We start from the raw sequence: 13,440 nt of genomic DNA, 5'->3' as shown, positions 1-13,440 counted from the left end.
AAATTCCCATCCCAAGCACGAGGCCACGTTTTCGGCCGCAGGAGCTCGACGAGCACCCGGGCCCCGCCGCGGGTCAGCGTTTTCCAGCTGCTGGGAGCAGCGCATGGGAACCGGCTCCTTCCCACGCATCCTGCCACCCCCCGAGTGACGCTGGGGGCCATAGGGACCCCTCAGGCATCGCAGCCCCAAGGCTCTGCTCTGCAGAGGGCAGGGGTCACTGGCTCTGGTGCCCATGGGTGCCCCCACTGCACCCTCCAGCCCCGTTATCCAGCGCTGGAGAGCCCAGGGCTGGGATCGGAGCCACCCAAGGGTGACAGATGTGCTCATGCTGGGACAAAGCCCCTCGGCGCCATGGGACGGAGCAGCCCAGCGCTGGCTCCAGGTCCAGGATTGTGTCCCCTGAGTGCTGGGACGTGCTGTCCTCATGGCCCATGGCTCCCATCCTGCTGCAGCCCCAGCACGGACAATTCAGAGCTTGCACAGCTCCAGGAGACGCCTGGCCTGGTCCCAGTTTGGTGCTGGGCTGTAGTGGGAGGTGAAAAGCAGCCCCGGCAAGGCCATGGGGGTTGCAGGGGTGTAAGGCTGCTTCGCCAGGGGGGGTGATGGGGAAGCTCTGGCACTGCCCAGCAGGAAGGGATGAGCCCAGAGATAGGGCTGGACCCCACACACCACCCGCTGGGCGGATGGGATGGGATGGGATGGGATGGCGCCCCCGGCGTGGGCTATGCCATTGTCCCTCAGCAGCGGCGGGGAACCCTTCCCCTGCCCGTTTTCCAAGCTCCGCTGGTGAGCGGTGACCCCGAATTGTCCCCTGCCAGAACCAGCTTCTGCTGATACCCAGCTCACCGCATGTCCTGGTGTTACTGGGATAAACACCCAGCGGGATGGCTGGACACTTGTGCCTGTGTCAGCCCAGCACCTCCCAGTTTCCAGCAGCGTCCAGGTTTTGGAGGGGAAGGGGGGATTGTTGGCTTTACCTTCTGCTCCCGGTTGCTGCATGTCCCCAGGGGCTGTCCCCAGGGGCTGTCTCATGCTCCCCCGAGCACAGGGACACTGGGACAGGCCTCCAGAGGTGTCTGGGGTGGACCAGGCCGTGGTGGCTGAATTCAGCAGGGTTGGCACCAGGGCGATCCAGGGCAAGACTCAACCTGGGGGTGCAGCCGCTCCAGCAGAGCCAGGCCAGGGCTGCCCTCACTGCCCGTGCTGGGGAGCGGAGCCGGGGCAGGGTCTGGAGTCAAAGCCAGGAGCACTAAAATTATTCAGCTGAGAACACAGTGGGAGCTGGAGACTGAGCGAGAAGGGAAGAAAACCTCAGTGTGGGACAGGACGGCCCTGTGCTGGTCAGTTCACTGCTGCGGGCAGCACCAGGATGGGTGGGACAGCACTGAGGGCAGGGGGATTCGGGGCAGCCTTCTCTAAGTGCAACCAGACTGAGCCTCACCTGGGAGTTTGTATTAAACGTTTACCGGGGTTCAAAAAAAGGTTTACAGAAAAGGTAAAAGCCACACCAGCCTCGTCTCCTGGGGACGCCGGCAGAAGTGCTCCCTCCCAGCATTGCCAGTGCCCCAGCTGCCCACAGACACCCCCGGCAGCCAGGGGAGGTTGTGGAAAGCTCAAATGCTCCACACGCACATTTACGCTCGGTCCTCAGTGATCCTGACATGGGATTCACGCTGCTCTGCTGTGATGGAGCCTCTCCAAAGGGAAAATCTCGCTGGAGGCCACAGCGACTGAAGACCAATAACACAAAAAGCATCAGTGCATGGAGCAGGCCCTGAGCACCCAGTCCACGAATGCCTCGGGAGAATCTACAGCCAGGAAAGGGCAACCCTGAATGCCCTCAGCATCCAGGAGCCAGGGCTGGGCGAGCAGGGATGGGGAAGGACAAACGGATGCTGGCCAGGACTCGGGTCAGCCCTCACGCCGCAGGAGCACGTTCACATGGGGTAGTTGAGAACGACGTCTTGTTTGGCCAGTTCCAGCAACATGGGGTCATCGAAGAACTTGCTGATGCTCACGTCCTCGCTCAAGCCCTGCAGGGTAACGGCAAAGCCAGAGGTTACTGTTTGGTCGTACAGCCACCACGGCAGAGATCCCATCAGAAAGCCCTGGTGTCCCATAATGAGATGCATTTTTGGGCTCCAGAGAAGGCAGGAGAATATGCAATGCATGAAGTGCTTCTCAACAGCTTGAAGACATCCAACAGCCTCTCAGGAAGCTGCAAATGTGTGGGTGCTGCTGCTGAGCACATCCACCAGGTCACCGCCCTCCCAAAGGGGAGCTTGATTCCCTCTGTGGTCCCGGGAGCCCCTCCAACCCCCCAGTCCAGCTCACGAAACCAGCACAGAAATCAGTTCCTGCTTTTTCTGCAGGCCAAACGGACTAAACCAGGCCACCATGGGGTCAGACGGGCGGGAGACGAAGCAGGGCTCAGCGGATGCTGCAGGACCCCGCTTTGGCCTGGAGGCACTGCCAGATGAGTCACTTGTGGGACCATCACAGGCAGCACTGGGGATCAAGAGTGAGGGAAGTCCCGAGGCACAAAGGACATCAGTCCCCTCTGGGAACGCAGAGGGGACACAGCATGCCCAAGGGACAACACGGCAACAGCTCAGCCGCTGGTACAGAAGGACAGAGGGACGCTGCAGGGATTACTCCCAGCCGTACCTTCCTACGCCTGGTCTTGATCATGAACTCTCTGGCCAGATGCGGGGCTGGCTGGGGCTCCAGCGGTCGGATGACGATGCTCTTATCCAAGGGGTCACCAGGCACAATCTGAAACACAGGGTCAGCAATGCTGGGGGTTGGCTCAGCCTCCTGGAGACCCTGAACTGCAACGGGAAACCCCCCTGGGCCCTGCGGACGCCCCCAGCACCCATCTGTTCTCCTGGCACAGGAAAACTGTCACATCGCTGCTGGCGATCGCACCTGCGAGAAGTCACTGACAGCGCTGCGAACCCAAGCCAAGAGCATGTCCCAGCTTCCCCACGTGCTGCTGTACCCCAAGACCTCAAAAAACCTGCCAGCCAGAACAACCCACGTGGGTCCCAGTCAGCGCAACCCTCTCTACACATCAGGCACATTTCTTCTGCTCACAGCCAAGCCTTGGGCTTTCACATTTTGTCGGTGCTCCCTCGGTAGGGCAAAAGGTGATGTGACTCAGACCACCACCGTTGGTTTCTGGCAGACACTCAACAGCCAGCGTTCAAAGCCTCCCCAGCTCGAGACCCTTTGAGGACATTCGCCAGAGACGTTGTCCTGCCCTGCGTGAGCCGTGGCACTGAGCTCCACCAACATCCCTCTTCCCTGGCTCGCCAGGGCACGGACTCACCTGCCAGTGGTGGAAGACAGAGAGCGAGAAGGCTTGTCCCTGCGTGTGGGTCCTCAAGTCTGTCTCGAACCCGAATGAATCAATGGCCGGGATGAAGGCTTTGATGGTGTAGAGAGGAGAGCCCGGGATCGGGGCATCCTGTGTCACATGGCCTCTGCCAACACGTCAAGAGATTAGTCTGTATGTCACAGAGTCACAGCCTGGTTTGGGTTAAAGGGACCTCACAGCCCCCCAGTCCAATCCCCATGGGGTCACAGCTCCCCCAGCCCAGGCTGCTCACAGCCCCGTCCAACCTGGCCTGGGGCACTGCCAGGGAGGGGGCACCCACAGCTTCTCTGGGCACCCTGGGACAGGGCCTCAGCACCTCACAGGGGGATTATTTCTTCCCAATATCCGGTCTAAATCTCCCCTCTGTCAGTTCAACAGTGTTACTCCTCATCCTACTGCTACAATCCCTGATCAAAAGTCCCTCCCATCTTTCCTGTAGCCCATTTGGGTATTGGAAGGTGCTCTAAGGTCTCCCCAGAGCCTTCCCTCCAGGCTGGACAACCCCAATTCTCTCAGCCTCATAGCAGAGCTGCTCCAGCCCCTGATCACCTTTGTGGCCTCCTCCGCACCCACTCACGCAGGTCCATGTGTTTCTTATGCTGGAGCCCCAGAGCTGCACACAGTGCTCCCAGTGAGCTCCCATGTCCATTTATATTCTCCTCTCTGACACTCAGGAAGGACCAGGCACAAACCAAAGGCTTCATCTGACCCTGGACGTCCGCTCCCCACACAGCACAGGGGCTGGGGTCAGTCACAGAAGCTTTCAGCCATAATTTCCTACAGCTTTCCCCCTCTCCCCTTGCTTTACAAGCAGCACCAGACCATGAACGTCTCCAGCGCCCAGATCCCAAGCGAGCAGTCGCTGCTTTGCACTGCTGGGCGATGGCAGCTGGGCAGAGCAGCTCACCTGCGCCTGGCCAGGACCGTGTACACCGCAGACACGCAGTCGGCAGGAGCCTGCACCTCCACGAAGTAGTACGGCTCCATCAGGCGAGGGGTGGCCTGTGGGGAGAAAGGGACACGAGCCACTGAGCCCCCACAGCACCAACACGAGGCCTGGCGTGCTCTGACCAAACGCAGCCTGACTGGGGATGAAAGGGTCCCCGCTGCCCCATGGCTGCCCAAACAAATGTCAGACCCTGAAAAGAGCTTTTCTCCTCCTGGCCATGAGTCACACACTTCCCTCTCCCCCACGCTCACCCTGCCCAGCGAGCCCAGCGCCAGCAAGAAAGGGAGACAGAGCAGATGCACACAAGTTCCCAGCCAGACTGGAACGTGACCGCTTGTAAAACCCGTCTGCCAGCCCACAAGGGCGCTGGGAACAGGAACGGATGAACGAGTCGGTTTAAACCGATGTCCTTGGGGCTGACAGCGCAGCACACGTGCAGCCTGCGCTCCTTGGAGCCCCCAGGAGCCGGCACAGCGCGAGGTTCAGTCTTTGCTGTGCACGGTGTGGTCCTCACCATCAGGAAAGCAGAATAGACCACTCTGCGGGCCGTCGGGATGATCTGTCCTCCACCCCGGTGCAAGGGCTCCTGAGCAATCACCGCATCCAGGATCTTAAACTTCACGTTGCGGATCACTGAGGAAAGGCAGAAATGACAGCAAGTGACTCGAGGGGGACGTCCTCTGCCACGCCAGCACCAGAGACCCTGGGCACACAGCAAACACCCGAAGGCCTAGAGCCACCAGAAGTTCTCCTAAATTTAATTCCAGCAGGGAACGCATGACCACGTCCTAACCCCGCATATCGAACACAAAACTCCACAGCTTGTCATGCAGGGTGCCTGGTGGTCTGCACCACGACGTGAGCAGAGCCAAGGTCTACGGGAGCCGGCGTGCCAGCTAACAGCCCCTGGCTTGTAGGGAGGCAGCTGCAGCCAGGAAAAAGGCAGAGGACCCGTTTTCTCCCTTGTCACCCATCCCCAGACCTGTCCCCAGCTGTGGTGTGAGAAGGGAACCGGCCACCGAGGGACTGCACCAGCAAAACCACCTGAATGCTTAGAGATGGAAGAATTCGATCGATCATCTTAGCTCCACTTCTCCACAGTCCTACTTACGCTCATCACAGAGAGGTCCTTCCCTGGTCCCCCACTGAAATCCCTGCACAATGCTGTCCTTCACAGAGCCCAGCAGAGACTTGTCCACCTACAGACAGACAGACAGACACACAGACGGCTTCAGAGACTAAATCTGCATCACAAGGCAGTAACAGTCAGAGCCTGGCATTTAAAAGTCAGCCCCTATAAGGGCAGCAATGTCCCACGATACCCCCACATCCATCCCTCCCTCTCACAGCTCAGGAGCATCATCTCCAGAGTTTGTCACCTAGAGCTGTAAATTAAGAGTCCATATTCTGGTGAACCTGAAAGGCAAGCCAATTCATTGCCAGTCTTGAGGATGTTGGCCCAAATAGCAAGGCCTGAAAAATAACAGACTATTTACTGTCCGGCATAGGAGTATGGTGGAGGATGTACAGCAGATCTGAGATCTGGCAAACCAATGAGCTCTCCAACAGCATCAGGCTCTTGCTGCAGGTTCTGGAAGGGGTGGTCACCTCTTGGCACCACAGGACAAAGGTCTCACCGAAATGTAACCTCCCCAGCTGCATTTCTCACCTCAGAGGGCAGTGTATCATCCACCAGGATGTTTGGGCCAGTGGCATCTGGCCCAAAGGCCCAGATGGAGCGGGCAGCCAGCAAATCCCAGTCATATTTGGTCTGGAAGAATTCACCCAGCTTCTTTCTGATAGAAGAAGAGGAGAAGAAACTTTAGGAAACAAGTATCCCACCTGCACACACAACATATTTACAGCCCTGTTTCCTTCAGCCATCAAATGGCTTCAGCTTTTTCCCTGGAGCAACTCGTTTGCTGGGCAGAGATGCCCATGGACCAACTGGCAGCCATGCTGGACCCAGGACCCCTGCCCAGAGGCTGCTGACCGACAGCACACACCTTGCAGATCCCAACATCCTCTTTTTCCCCAGTTATTTGATTCTAGATGGATTCCTGCTCTCCTCAGCTCGGTCATACCTGTTCCACGTTATCTGCACCACTTCATTTTCAATGTCCTCCGCAAGTCCCTTCTCCAGAGGCTCAGCAATCATCGTGATCTTGTTCCTGAGAAGAGAGACAGTTGCAATTAGTCCAAGGAATGATGGTAAGGGAATAACTGGCAGGACCTCAGGGACTGCACTCTGCCTCAAACACAGCTAGGGAGGCGAAGCCATCAGTGTCCTTCACTGTTACTGTCTTGCTTGTAAAGGCAGCCCAGGCACTCAACAACTGCTCTCCCAAGTTTGTTCAAGCCCAGGAGCAGATTGCTAAGGGACAGCGTGGCTCCATCCCTCCTGGACAACAGGAGCCCACGGGCCAGGCACCGCCGCTGTGGGAGCCAGCACTCGCTGTGTCCAGCACATGGGACGTTGCCTTGGAGAACTCCACCAACGTGAGGAACCTGCCCCCTGTGCAGGTCACCCCACACGTCCAACAGTTCAAGGACTGAGCCAAGACTGGAAGCTTTCTGTTCCCAAAAATAAGACTGCCAACCATGGGGACAGCATATCAGAATAAAGGAAGGCAAGAACCAGAAGCCACGGGGAAACCCAGGAAAGCCATCTTCAGCATATGACAGCTCATTATTTCCCTGCAAATTCAGGCATTAACATGTCCTGTGCTCTTAGATTTCATCCTGGTTATCCAGCCTGTGTCCCTTCCGTGGCTTCCCTCTTTCAAACGTGTGCATCTCCTAACACACTGCTGGGGGAGGAAGATGAGGACAGGCTGTAAAGTTCCAGTGCATCACCAGGAAGGCAAAAATCCACTTCAAGATTAAGAATGGACAAGAGAAGACAAAGCTTCTGCTCACAAAACATTTGGGGAGTTACTGAAGGCAGCATTGGGCTCCTTGGCACCTGCTCTAGGATCCCAATACATCTCCTAGTCTTGGAAACACCACAGAACTGCTGAGAAGGTGTGAAATTTAGCTAAAAGAAAGGAGGATGTGGATCTGTCTCTATTGCCTCCATTCTGAGAGTTCCTACAAAGCACAGACACAGCCCTGGGACTCCAGTGTGTGCTGAGGAGAGCAGAGCTGCTGCAGCACCAGGCTGCCAACTCCAGCTCACGCTGTTTGTTCAACAGGCACCAGGAACAGAGCCCTGGAGGGGTGAAGTCTGCAGGGAACCCTCCAGCTGCCTGTCTCCAACTCCCAGCTCGCCCACGGGCTCTTACTTCTTGTTGGGGGTCTCAGCAAAGCACTTGAGGGAGGACGTTTCCACCACTGTCTCGCAGAATGTCACAACGGGATCGGCGACCTGGAATAACGACGAGTTCGTAAGGTTTTCGAGAACGTCTTTGCTTTTAAAAGAGACTGTCTGAAACCCTTCAACACCTACAAGAAAACACTGGTTTATCTGCTTGTGCTTCAATCAGCACTGCATATGAACCACAGAGGCCTGCACAGGCAGCTTTACCAACTCGTTCATCCAAACATGAGAGGAACTTTTAAACCTAATTCCAGGTACAAAAAATTACACTCTATTCATTTGATGCTCACCAGGTGGTGGCTGAAATACAGCAAGAGCATAGAACACGGTCACACACCCCTCTCCAAGCCCGTTTTCAGGCTCTCAACCACGCTGGTGTGACACAGTCAGGCTGTAAGAGTGACTTTTGCATCCCAACAGCCCTTCTGTTCCTTGTAAAAGGATCTGACAAAGTCCACACGCTGTGTTCAGCTAGGTTTGCTCTCCCATTCTTCTGAGACAGGGGGACAAAACCCCTCCCCAGCGGAGAAAAGCCCTCTCTCAGCTCCTCACCTTGATATCGATCTCCGAATACATCTTCCGCAGGTCGTGCATCACACAATCCAGGTAGAGCTCCCCCGTCCCCAGGATCACGTGCTCCCCAGACTCCTCCACCTGAAAAATAAGACAGGAAGTCAGAAAAAACCTGACAGTGTTTCTGCTCGCAGGGCCTTGCCTTCCAGGGTCACACACAAACCTGAGGAAGTACCAGCTTTAAATAAACTGGCCAGGATCAGAGCACCCCCAGGAAAGCTCCCCCAGCCTTTTCTAGCAGGAAGTGCTGGTGTGCTCTGCAGAAAGCTGCTTTCCAGGCACAGCAAGGTGTGTGTTTTTCTGCTGGATTTACAGTTTTATGCTGTTTCCACATGATTTATGAGATCAACTGCAAGAGCATGAAAAAACCCACAACAAAGAAAACAACCCACACTAAAAAACTGTTTACTTTTAAGACCAGGCTATGAGGTAGCTCACAGCATGAGCTGCAAACAGCCACACATACACCAGAGGTACCTTAGTCGTAAGCGAGGGGTAACTCTTGTTGACTTTGCGGAGACCATCTAACATTTTGGGGAGCTCTGAGGGGTTGACTGGCTCCACAGCTATCTTGATAACAGATGTGGTGTTGAACTTCAAAGGACGGAAGATCTGAGCCTGAAACCAGACAGGGACAAAGAGCTGAATCTCTGCATCATCAGGTGGCCGCTGGGGTTGGTCACAGCATTTGAAGCTCTCCTGTTCCCCTCAGTGGCTCTTGTGCCCTGGCCCCTCAGCAGAAAAGGTTTCTTTAACCACTGGAGCTTTTGGGATGTGCTCCATCACCTCGACTCTCTGCAAGGCCGAGTGACACCCGCTGTGCACAGTACCTCCTCATTGCCACGAGGCTCCGTGACAGTCGCAGTCTTCACGATGGGCTGGTCCACTCCTTCTATCAGCACCCAGTTGCCAGCAGGAACTCGGTTCACCTCAATGTGGTACCTAAGAGGCAGGGGAGCATCACTGCAGCGCTCGCTGCTGCCAGCTCAGGCCCCTTGCAGCGCTGTCCTCCCCCCTGTCCCAGCAGCAACCCCTCCAGGTGACTCCTCTCCCAAATGAACACAGCGCTGGGTGTTCCATACCTCGCAACTGAGATCCAGAGGCGTCCAACGGTGCAGATCTGGGAATCCTCCTCATCTTCCAGGGTATAGTTTTCTCCAAGGACCTTCACAGGCTGCCCAGCATGGATGGTACCACTGAGCACTCTGCCAAAGGCGTGGAACTGAACGCCATCGTCCGTGCTGTACATTTTTGTGGTGTGACACATCAGTGGACCCTGTCCAGGAGAGAAACAGAGAGAAACAAGGCTCTTTCAGAACACAGTCAAGAAACAGACACAGACCTGGGAGGACTCATGGACACAAAGGGATCAATAGGCTGCAATTTAGAAATACTCCTTTTGACTTGCCAAGCCCCTCATTTCCTTCCACGGGAAGCCTTACATCTCCTTGCCCTCTATGGACACCCCTGGAACCACTTTGGTGGACTCAACCAGAGCTCTCCTCCCTCCTCTTGAGGAGCAGTCAAGAGGGTTGGGACAAGGACACGAGAAGAAATCTCCTCTGCTGGCCTGCAGAGCAGCTCAGGGCACAGCACCCGAGCCTCCACAGGTCACAGCTCCCAGAGCCACAGGGTCACTCCACAACTGCTGAGCTGGTGACAGTCACCACAGGACAGCTTTACGTGGGCAATCACAACTCATTAAAACGAGCGACTCGTTTTCTCTCCAGACATCAGAGCCAAAGTCACGGGCAGACTCCTCCCAGGCTGCTGCCTGGCGTTGGTGGCTGCAGACGACTCCGAATGACAGCTCAGTACGAGCTGCTGGAGGAGGAAGGTTCTCGCAAGGCTTTGGTACGAAAGGTGCTGACTAACTAATGCAGGGTTATTTTTATCAGTCTCCGAGTTTGGAGAGAGAATCAAACTTCACAGAGAAGGGACAAAAAGGCAGCAAAAGGACACAAAATCAGCCCGCACTTCCCACGGGCTCTGCAGTCCTGACCTAGCCCTGCTCCTCTCCGAACACTCAAACAATTCTCTCTCTCCAGGGCTGCCCTGGCAGGCAGCTGAAGTTTCTCAGAGTGAAGAGATTTGTTTCAGTATCGGATGAGAGGTTTCCAAACGCTGCAAGTCAAATCAGTGCAGATGGCTGGCTGGGAGGCAGCTGCCCTGACCAGGCACTGAAAGGAGGGCAGATCTGCCCCACTTCGGGGCGCTCCGAGCAAAGCAGAAGAGTTTCCTTACGTCAGGGTCGCATTCGCTCATGGCCTCCCCCAGGTCAGAGTCGACACCGCCGGTGTAGGTATGCTCGATCTTCGTCTTGGCTCCCACCTTCGGCGAGGGGATGTGCTGCACACACATGTCCACAAAGCCTGGAAGAGCAACGCTTCGTGAGAAGGGATTCAGCAGTGCAGGGGAAAGAAACGGACGCCAATAAAAACAAGGCCAAGCCATCCTGACTGCAGGGCACCCACAGTGATGCAGAAGAGGAGAGCAGTGTCTCAGGCTGAGCTTTGGGCAAATGGTTTCATGTTTTGCATGTGGAAAGCTGTGCAAGTGAGCACTCCATGGCTGTAACACAGCCCCTGGCTCTGCTGCTGCGAGATGAAGCCACAGGACTGCAGAGGGGAAGACAACCGGCGCTTACCTGTGAACTCCCCAAAGAACTTCTTGCAGACGAGCCGCAGGAGGGGCCGGATGTTCAACTTCAATTCTTCTTTGGTCAGGTGGATGCCAAGTTCATCCAGAGTCCTGGGCAGGGTCGTGTCCACATCTCCCACCACCTGCAAGGCAGCAAGCACCACTCTCAGCTTTGCTGGGGGGTCAAGGCCAATAACTCCTGGGTGCAGCTTCACACACCAGGCATCACCCTCAGGGCTCATGCTCTGCTTTAGAGCTCACAGAACTGCTCAGCTGGTTCAGATCATCACTTGGCTGATGTCAGAGCACGCTGCAAAGAGCAAAGGCAGCTCTACACAAATACAGGGTCACATTTGCAAGGAGCAGCTGTGAAGGAGCTGCTCACCGTTGCTCTGCACCTCGAACCCCAGAAATCTGAGAAAATCCCACTGCACAACAGGAGAGGCGAGTCCCACAGGCACAGCCACACCACCACCCCCCAGTGCTCAGCCCTTGGCTACTCCTGTCTGATGTGATCCACGACAGACCTGAGCCAGGATCTTATACAGGGGCTCCAGAATGAACTCCACAAAACTGCGCTGGGAGCTGCTCGTTGGGGCCTTTTTAGTGAACTTGCGGCTGTTGGGGGACAAAAGCAGAGACGTGAGGACCAAGCACCCCTGCTGCAAACACAGCCTCTGCTCTCCCCAGGTTATCTTCTCCCTCCCAGTCCCCTGGAAGCAGCCGTGGGCACAGGAGTCACGTTGACCCCAAGCAAAGGCCAGAGGAGGCTCCCTGGATCCAACAGGACCACGGGGATCCACACCGAGCAGGAGGCTGACTCAGCCTTCCCACACACCACTCCACCACAGGACAACTCTGCTTGGATGGCTCCTTGGGAGCTCATCCGGCCCATGCGTTACAGAGAAATGAGGGAAAAACCCAGCAGTAAGCGAACAGACACCGAAACAGGCTTCTTACGTCTTGGGGTTGAAGTAGATGTCACCCCAAAGCCGCTTTGCAAACTCCTGGTAATTGATGTCTCCTGAAAGGAAAAACAAACAACAAAAGTCTCTCAGATGACGCCGTATTTCTCTCACTTGGAAATCCTCAAGTTTAGGCTTTTACCACAACCCTGAGGGTTTGATCTCATCGACCGACGCTGCTGAGTGACAGCCTGGCCTCAATTCTGAGGAAACGATGAACCCTCACCTGGGGAGGCCAGGCAGGGAGGTGGGCAGAAAACAGCCCCAGCACGACCGCAGCAGCCCAGGCACACACGGGTTCACACACTCAGAACACTTCAGCTCTCCCAATTACACACAAGGTCAGAGCTGGGAAGAGCCGGCCAGACGCCGCGCTGCAGGAACCCACTCGCATCTGCCTCATTCTCAAACGTTGACGCTGCAGTGCCAAGGTGCTGGGCTGGTTACACCCCATCCGCCCCGCAGGCTCAGCGCGAGCATTTTCTGCCTTGCTGAACATCTCCAGGTTCTCTTCTCTTTTCAGCTGATGCGCTACGTGCGCAGCCAAAGACCCAAGTGCTCAAGGAGCAGCGCAGCGCGTGGCTGTCACGGCAGATTTAAAATAATAAGACAGCGCTGATAATTTACAGCAGTTTCCAAACAAGCTTTTGCTGTGGGCAGATGTGCAAGCATAAGAAATCTCCTGGTGGCTGCGGCTCTGACAGCCAAACTGCTCTAACTCCTGTTAGCTGAAGGGTGGTGGCTGCACACGAAATCCCCGCAGGCCACAAGCCAACGGCACCGACTCCAAGCACCTGCTCAGCTCGCGCCTGCCCCACACGGACGACATCTCCTCCCGACTGCCTGCATCTTCATCAGAGCCACAGAGAAGGGGCATCACCCAGCAGGCACCGAGCCAGCGCGGTGCCGCCCAGGGAGCTCATTGATTTCTCCAAACTCGCCAGGACTCACACTGGTCCTGACGCATCAGCCCCTGACCTCTGCAGCTTCATCCTCCCTTAAGCCGACTTCTCTGCAAGAGCCGGCCCAGCTGCTGCACAACACCCTCCTCCCCCTGCTCTCGGCTCCCGCGATCACCCCGAGTTCCCCAGGGTGAGACTTCAAAAGCCTGGGCTGTACAGCCGGCTCACGCAAGCAAAAGGCCCACTTTTACAAGTGGCAGCTTGCCTTGAGCGGGCACCTGGGGAACAGAAAATTAAATCCAAGCCAGAAGACGCCAGTTTCTTAAAAAAGAAAGAGGCCAAGAGTGCAAAACCTTGCGGGCCAAACCTGCGCCCGGCTGCAGCCGAGTCTCAGACTCGGGAGACTTTGTGACAACGCAGGCAGGGCTGAACTGCTTCGCTTCTGAGCTCTCCTGGTAAGGAGGCAAAGCACAGCAATGCGCTCGCCTTCAGCTGCCATAGCAGCACTTGCTCTGTCTGCTCAAGGGGATGGATCAGATATTGGCTTCCGACTCAAGAAACACTGACCCGGAGAAACTATCGAGCCAAAGCCAAGTCAGAACTGGAACTTTGCTCCCCACCACCCAGGGCTCAGATCTGCAGCACCTCTCAGCTCCTAACAATTCAAGACCGCACACGCTGGCCAGATACGTGCAGTGAAAGTCAAAGCTCAA

The 13,440-nt window shown here is 56.2% G+C and overlaps 1 protein-coding gene across 1 annotated transcript; it reads right to left on the bottom strand.

The window, feature by feature from the left end:
* Positions 1-1,937: 1,937 nt before the first annotated feature.
* EFTUD2 (elongation factor Tu GTP binding domain containing 2) lies at positions 1,938-13,179 on the bottom strand (the record flags this gene model as incomplete). Its single annotated transcript, XM_010193194.1, has 18 exons — positions 1,938-2,033; positions 2,668-2,775; positions 3,332-3,485; positions 4,287-4,381; positions 4,843-4,961; positions 5,440-5,527; positions 5,998-6,124; positions 6,413-6,499; positions 7,613-7,695; positions 8,200-8,301; positions 8,698-8,838; positions 9,051-9,162; positions 9,303-9,496; positions 10,465-10,592; positions 10,868-11,003; positions 11,388-11,478; positions 11,821-11,884; positions 13,095-13,179. Coding segments are annotated over 18 exons (2,010 nt in total), but the record flags the coding sequence as incomplete, so codon positions are not given.
* Between the last annotated feature and the right edge of the window lie 261 nt (positions 13,180-13,440).

The sequence above is a fragment of the Mesitornis unicolor genome, unplaced genomic scaffold, assembly GCF_000695765.1.
Source record: "Mesitornis unicolor isolate BGI_N332 unplaced genomic scaffold, ASM69576v1 scaffold4381, whole genome shotgun sequence".
Lineage (NCBI taxonomy): Eukaryota > Metazoa > Chordata > Aves > Mesitornithiformes > Mesitornithidae > Mesitornis > Mesitornis unicolor.
The sequence above is the reverse complement of the archived record's forward strand: the minus strand, read 5'-3'. Positions and strand labels throughout refer to the sequence as shown.